This window comes from Orycteropus afer, unplaced genomic scaffold, assembly GCF_000298275.1.
Source record: "Orycteropus afer afer isolate SDZICR_OR568_19922 unplaced genomic scaffold, OryAfe1.0 scaffold00398, whole genome shotgun sequence".
NCBI lineage: Eukaryota > Metazoa > Chordata > Mammalia > Tubulidentata > Orycteropodidae > Orycteropus > Orycteropus afer.
The window spans coordinates 2,679,012-2,686,419 of NW_006921985.1; the positions used below are offsets into that span (position 1 = coordinate 2,679,012).

The 7,408-nt window shown below is 67.8% G+C and overlaps 1 protein-coding gene across 1 annotated transcript in view; it reads left to right on the forward strand.

The window, feature by feature from the left end:
- The first annotated feature begins 2,419 nt into the window (after positions 1–2,419).
- HGFAC (HGF activator) overlaps positions 2,420–7,408 on the forward strand; it is an 8,876-nt gene continuing 3,887 nt past the window's right edge. Inside the window, 10 exon segments of the mRNA XM_007953501.1 lie at positions 2,420–2,533; positions 3,042–3,240; positions 3,315–3,411; positions 3,651–3,733; positions 4,433–4,555; positions 4,757–4,888; positions 5,014–5,124; positions 5,217–5,391; positions 5,683–5,768; positions 6,505–6,794. Coding sequence (XP_007951692.1) covers positions 2,420–2,533; positions 3,042–3,240; positions 3,315–3,411; positions 3,651–3,733; positions 4,433–4,555; positions 4,757–4,888; positions 5,014–5,124; positions 5,217–5,391; positions 5,683–5,768; positions 6,505–6,794 — 1,410 coding nt within the window.

Below are 7,408 nucleotides of genomic sequence, written 5' to 3' on the forward strand. Positions count from 1 at the left end.
CCACACTGGACAGCTGTGTCCTGGGGGTACAGGCGGGCCCCAGGCAGTCATCAGCTGCCAGGCCCCCAGCGTCAGAGCCCCCCACCCGGGCCCCCACCCCAGGGGAGCCCTCCCAGGCGACGGCTGCACAGCAGCACGCCACCTTCGTCTGAGGCTGGCCCCCACCCTGGCCCTGCAACTGGGCTCCCTCTTGTGGACATGCGTGTGGAGGCCCACAGGCAGCTGAGGTGTCCCCAAGGGACCTGTCCCTAGGAATGTCGGAGGGGACCCCTCTGATGACCTGTCAGGAGCCAAACCAGGAGAGGGCTACGGTGGGGGCTGCTGGACCTCACCTGTCTAGCCTCGACCTCCCACCCTCGCTCAATAAAGCATTTTGGGGGAACCGCCAAGTGTCAGGGCTCGCTGGGGAACCGGGGACATAGACGGCACTCACAGACGCTGAGCGTACCACGGAGGTGCTCCCAGGTGCCGAGGACCAGGCTGATGTGGCTGGGGGTGGCTTGGGAGGCGTGAGGGTCAAGGTGGCCCCCTTAGGGCCCACGCCCAGCCCCCTGGGCTGTCACCTTTCTCTGCGCCCCGTGGAGAGAGACAGGGTGTTTCAGGGTCTGCCTCGTTCTGTCCCCCCTCTAAGGTTGCAGCGGATGCTGGGGGGCAGGGCTCAGCCAGGGACATGTGTCCCCAACAACATGGCACTGACTGGTCACTGCGGTCTGCGGCAGTGAGCCAGGCCATCTGACTGGGCAGCAGGCTGGTGGCAGCATCGCTGGCTGACCGTGTCCGGGCTGGCCACTGTGCCCCCCACCCTGCCTTGAGGCCTCTCTGAGCCGCAGTGACAGGAGACCTCAGTGTGTTGGCAGTGGGCAGGGTGGGCGCAAAGGCCCGGCTGAGTCTGACTCAGTATGTCCAGCGCTGAGCAGAGGGAGCCACGGTGAAGGGGGCGCATCAGACAGGTGGCTGGTGGAACCCAAAGGCTCCTGGGCATCTAACCAGCTGGGCCACTGGGGGGCTGCCTGGGAAAACAGGGTAATGAGGAGAGGGGACCACCAGGACACTGAGCACATGGAGGACAAGGATGGGCCCTGGGCAGCCAGGGGTGGGGAGGCCTCTGGGGACCTAGTTGCAAGGAGAGGGAGGCGGAAGGTGGCCCAGTGTCTCCAAGACCAAGGAGGGACTGGGACATGACCTCCCAGGGTCCCTGGCCAGCGAGGTCCCCCGCCCACCCCTCAGGCCTCACCGGCCCTCCAGCTCAGTAAGGTGAGATGTAGGAGAGGACCAAGCCTGGGGCCGGACAGGTGCTCACTAGGGTCCCGGACCTGACCACACTGTGGTTCTGCATTGAGACTGGGTGGCCAGGCTGTCTCTCCTGAGATGGAAGACTACGAGGCTGCTGGCGAGGTCAAAGGGCACCAGAAACAAGGAAGCTGTCATGAGGCCGCCTTGCCCGTGGAGCTGGGCCGGCAGCCAGGGATACTGTGCCAGCATCCGGGGACCAGAGCTGGCCTCGAGGGAGGGGCGGTTAGAGGGGATGAGGAGGAGTTGGGGGGGTGGACAGGAAGCCATGGGATGGGGAAGGGGTCAGAGAGTAGCCAGGATGGGACATGGGGTCTCCCTCCTCAGGAAGGGTAGTGGGGTGCACGGCGAGGCTGCAGTGGAGGCCCCCTGACCCTCAAGGGAGTGTCAGAAGAGCTTGCCCCAGCGCACACATTCTGGGGGCACCCCAACGTCCGCTCACAGATGAGGAGCGAGGCTGGAGCCCCCTGCACACAGACCCAGGCAGGACCCGACCAGGCCACGTGGCCCTTCGCGGGCGCTTGGCAGGAGTTGCTGGGGTGAGGCCAGGCCTCAACACACGGGACGGCACAGAGTCCACTGGCTGAGACAGCTGGGAGGGCTTCCTGGAGGAGGTGTCAGCTGTGTCCAGGAGAGGGGTCAGTGGTTCTGGACCAGGGAAGCACAGAGCTAGGGACAGGAAGGACCCTCACAACATCTCGGGGGTTGTTGGGGGTCCTGGGTCCCCCAAAGTTAAGATAGCCAGATGGAAGCAGCTGTGGATACCCCACCCCAAGCTCAGGCCCAGGGAGTGGAGATTGTCTCCTCCTCGTGCCCCTCGCCCCATTTGTGGAGTGCGGTAGCAGGACTCTTGCCTTGTGGCCAAGCAGGGACCAAACGCTGGAGGCCAAGGGGTCCAGGCCCTCAGCTGTCCTGTCACCCTGGAGGGCTTCCTGGAGGAGGCTCCTGAGCTGGGATCTGGGACGTCGTTGGGGCAGGGCCTCTGGTCAGGGGCAGCAGGTGGCTGTAGCTTGTGGGCCCAGCCGGGAGGCAGCCCAGGGTTAATCATTGCCGGGCGGCCTTGGCCACCAGCTTCCCTGGCTGCTCTGTCCTGTCAGCACCGCTGCCCTTCGGCCGGCTCAGGGGAGCCATGGAGCGCCGGGCCTGGGTCCCCAGCCTCTGCCCTCTGCTCGGGTCACACCTACTCCTGCCGCTGCTGCTGCTGCTGCTGGCGCCAGGAAGGGCCCAGCCCCAGGCCGGTGGGGTGAGTGCTGACCCCTGGCTGGGGACCCTGGCTCCCCATGCCCACTTGGGTCCAAGTCCTTGCACGTCCTCAGCTGAGGCAGACAGCGTCCCCACCCAGGCAGGGGTCAGGTGTGCGCTGGGGCCCAAAGTGGCGGCTGGGGGTGACCGGGGCCTTGTTCAGTGGGTCAGTTGCAGGCCCTGGGAGTTCACCTGGTCCTCAGGAAGCTTTGCTTGACCTACTGGGGTGTAGGGGCCACTCCTCTCGCTGAGCAGCAGGGTCCGAATATGGGGGCGGCTAGGAGCCCCACCCTCAGAACTGGCCCTAGAATCTGACCCTGGTGCCCAGCTGGTGGGGAAGGTGGGACGGGGACCCAGGTGAGGCCTTGGGACGTCCAGTGTGTCCCAGTCCCTGCTCCGAAGCCTGAGGGCTCTGTTTGGAAACCGGGGCCCAGGCTGAGGTGTTCACCCACCAGCCTGAAGGGACACCCCCACAGCCTGACCTAGCCCTGCCCTCTTGGCACCCCCAGAACCATACGCAGCCCCCAGAACTCAACGCCACAGTGACCCCTGGGACCTCCATGACTCCAGTTCCCTTGGTGGCACCCTCAATATCGGGGACACCCTTGACCCCGAGAAGCACTTCTGAGACTGCAGTGGAGGGGGCCCGTGACAAGAGGCCCACCTCCAGCCCCAGGGTGGCCTCCTCAAGCAGCACCGAGGACCAAGGTGGGTCGGGGCGCTCAGGGAGTGGGGCTCAGGGTGCCGGGCGTGGGACACCCTGACCCGCCCTCCCCCCGCAGTGCTCACGGAGAACGGGCAGCCATGCAGGTTCCCCTTCCGTTACGGTGGTCGTATGCACCAGGCCTGCACCTCGGAGGGGAGCGCTCACAGGAAGTGGTAGGTCTGGGGGCCCTGCAGGGTCCATCCAGGGGCGGGGGTCAAGCACAGATCACCAGCCATTCCAAGCGCCTCGGCCACCCATCCCCAGCCTTCACCTCCTCCAGTGGGGAGCCTGGCGGCTGTGTACACCTGTGTGTGCAGAATGCATGTGTGCAGAGAGTGAATGAGTGAGTGGTTGGGAGGATGCCACACCCAGGCTGGGGCCAGGACCCCCATCAGCACAGGCATCACCCCAGGTGTGCCACGACCCACAACTACGACCGGGACCGGGCCTGGGGCTACTGCATCTCCACAGCCACCACGCCTCCGGGCCTTCCAGGTGGGTGCTCCTGGGCGCAGGGCAGCCGAGCCCAGCCAGGTGGGTGCCACGTGGGCATTCTAGCAAGAGAGAGTCCGTGGGGGAAACATCAGGGTTAAAGGAGTCCGCGTGTGGGGCAGAGGGCAGCGCTGGCCTGAGTGGGGCGTGGAGAGCAGGCCTGGAGCAGGGCGGGGACTCGCGGTGAACTTTACTGAAGGCCTGGGGAGGTGTGGGGGTTCGGAGTGTGCAGAACGAGGGAGACGCCCTGCGCGGCTGGGCCATGATCGTGCCACTGCTGAGTCCACGGCGCCCCCTGGCGGTCAGGCCAGCCCCTGCGGCCGAGCGCGCGAATCCTGGACCCGGAATGGTAGGGTGTCCCCGGAGCGCGGCCCAGCGGGGTTTGTGGTGTAGTGGGGGGTCTCGCTCACTCGAGGTCTCCCGTGAGGTGGCTGGAGACGTTTGCCGGGGACCGTGCCGCCTGCCCGAGCGTGGGCAGCCGGCTTCCCCGGCCCAGCTGCAGACCCTAAGTATGAGGGTGGACAGGGGAGGGCGCTGGGAAGAAGGGCCGAGACACCCCCAGAGGCCGTGAAGGCTGGACTGCATCCTTCCAGGGGACTCGCACCCCGAGGAACCCAGGAGTTGAATGCCGGGAGGGTCAGACCCCTGGGCTGCGAGGTGGGGGCCCTGCCTGCCCCCTCACCGTCCGCCTGGTGCCTCCAGGAGCCCTGGACCCCTGCGCCTCCAGCCCCTGCCTCAACGGGGGTTCCTGCTCCAGCACCCAGGAACGCGCTTCCTACCTCTGCTCCTGCCCCGTGGCCTTCACCGGCAAGGACTGCGGCCAGAGTGAGTGCGGGGGCGGGGCCCGGGGCGGGGCCCGGGGCGGGGCCCGGGGCGGGGCCCGGGGCGGGGCCCGGGGCGGGGCCCGGGGCGGGGCCCGGGGCGGGGCCCGGGGCGGGGCCCGGGGCGGGGCCCGGGGCGGGGCCCGGGGCGGGGCCCGGGGCGGGGCCCGGGGCGGGGCCCGGGGGCTTACCGCGCTCTCTGCAGCCAAGTGCTTCGAGGAGACTCGCTTTGAGTACCTGGAGACAGGCGAGCGCTGGGCGCGCGTGCGCCAGGGCCGGGTAGAGCAGTGCGCCTGCGCCGGAGGCCGCGCCCAGTGCGAGGACACTCGACACACAGGTACGCCGAGGCGGGGACCCTAGTACGCTCAGCTCGCCCTCCCAGGTCCACACAGGTCCAGAGAGGGGCGGGACTGGCCCTAAGTCACCCAGAGACTCAGAGCCCCTCTCCCGCGTCCCTCCCAGCTTGCCTGAGCAACCCTTGCTTGAACGGGGGCACCTGTCACCTGATCGTGGCCACCGGGACCACCGTCTGCGCCTGCCCGCCAGGTCACGCCGGCCGCCTGTGCAACGTGGGTGAGTGGCCAGCGGCCACCCCAGTGCAGGGCTCAGGGATGGGGGCTGAGGGGCGAGGGCATCCCCGGCCTCACGGCTGCTCCCACCCCCAGTGCCTGCCGAGCGCTGCTTCGTGGGTAAGGGCACCGAGTACCGCGGCGTGGCCAGCACGGCGGCCTCGGGCCTCAGCTGTCTGGCCTGGAACTCAGACCTGCTCTTCCAGGAGCTGCACGTGGACTCCGTGGGCGCCGCGGCGCTGCTCGGCCTGGGCCCCCACGCCTACTGCCGGTCAGCACGCCACCCCCCAGCCGCCTCTCCCGCGCACAGGGCCCTCTCTCAGCTCCCACCTGGGGCCCAGACCAGGTGGGACAGGCCCACAGCCCTCTGCCCGGGAGGCGCCGGCGCGCAGGGGCTGGAGGGCAGGCCCACACCCAATACCAGTGGTCCCCAGCGGCCGAATGAGCAAAGGCTGCTCCTCCCGGGGTCGCTGCGTGTCCTGGGCCCAGCTCCCCCTCCCCCAGCTCCCCTCCCTGTCTCAGAAGGGCTGTGGAACACCTGCCGCCCCTCTGTGCACCCCAGGAACCCAGACAGCGATGAGAGACCCTGGTGCTACGTGGTCAAGGAGAACACGCTGTCCTGGGAGTACTGTCAGCTGGCAGCCTGTGGTGCGCCAGGGCGGGCAGGTGGGCGGTGGGCAGGCTGTCGGCGGGCACTGCCTTGGCGCTTGTGGAGTGTCTCCCTGAGCCCACCGCGCCCCTGTGAGCTTTCTCTGCTACCCTCATGGCACACCTGCCCCCCTTCTCTTCCTGGAGGACCACCGCCCCACCTGAGGTGGGGAAACTAAGGGTCACAGGTGCCAATGAGTGGCCACTGGGGACAGAGAGTGGAGTGGCCTGTTGGAGGTGGACTGTCACCAGGCAGCCGGCCTCTGGTCTCCAGGGATGCCTGTGTCCAGGACAGCTCCCTGGGAAGGGCAAGTGCAGGCCCAGGGCCATGATGGGACGCCTTGAGGGGGCCAGTCCGCCCTGGGCCCCAGCCTCTCACGTGGGCCTTCGGCCATCCTGGGGTCAACAGGGGGTCCCAGGCAGCCCACCTTGTGTGCACCAGGCCTCTCTGATCCCCACCAAGCCCTGTGTGGGCAGTGCCGCTCCTGCCCACCCCCCCGTCCTACAGACGAGGAATCAGGTCCTGGAAGTAAAGCCAGTGCCCACGAGGGCAGAGCTGGGTCTGAAGTGTGGGCCCACAGTAGCCAAGGGTGGGACAGGAGGTAGGGAGACCCCTGGGAGGTCCGAGGAGGGTGGGCAGCAGACCCCGTCTGGCTGCCTCTGCATCCAAGGACTGGGCTGTGCAGAAAAGGCCCAGCTGTCACCGGGGGATGTGACCCAGCATCTCTACTCCCAGAAGCCTTGGCCAGAAGCCAGCCTCCCCCCATCCCTGCGGTCCTGCTAACCTTGCCTGAGGCAGCGCCAGGGGGACGCCGAGCCTGTGGCAGGAGGCACGGGAAGAGGACCTTCCTCCGGCCACGCATCATTGGGGGCTCGGCTGCCCTGCCAGGCTCCCACCCCTGGCTGGCCGCCCTCTACATCGGGGACAGCTTCTGTGCAGGCAGCCTCATCCACACCTGCTGGGTGATATCCGCCGCCCACTGCTTCTCCAGCAGGTGAGCTGGCCCGGCCCAGCCCCCAGAGAGTGCCAGCCCTCTGCCGTCCCTCCGCCACTCACCCGGACTCCCTCCAGGGCTCACATCCACATGCCCGTCACCACCACCCGCGCCCCGACACCATCCTCTCCACACTCATCCCTTCTGTCCTCGACCCATGAGGCTGTCCTCCCCCCATGCACTCACTCTCCGTCCGCTCCACATCCATCTGTCCACGCACCCCTGTCCACTCCCCCGTGAGGTTGTCCACCTGCCCGTGCCCACCCACCCGTCCATCAACCCCTACACGTATCCACATGCACCACTCAGACATTCACCCACCCAAACCTCCCCAACCATCCATCCACCCACTCACCCGTCTGCCTGTCCTCACGTGTTCCCGCTGAACCACTCACGTGTCCCCACCCCCACCACCTGTGCAGCCCCCATTTTTCGCTCCTACCGTGTTCACTGGTCACCCTCTTTGTCACAGCTGAGAGTCAGCACTCAGCCCTACTCTGGGCATGGAGGTTCCAGAGACCCCCGCCCCACCCCAGGGATCTCCCGCTGCCCAGGGAGGAGGCTGCATAGCGCCCCAGGGGCAGACATGTCTCAGAGGGGCACCCCCAGCCCAGGGCATCAGGCCCAGCTCCAAGGGGGTGCGGG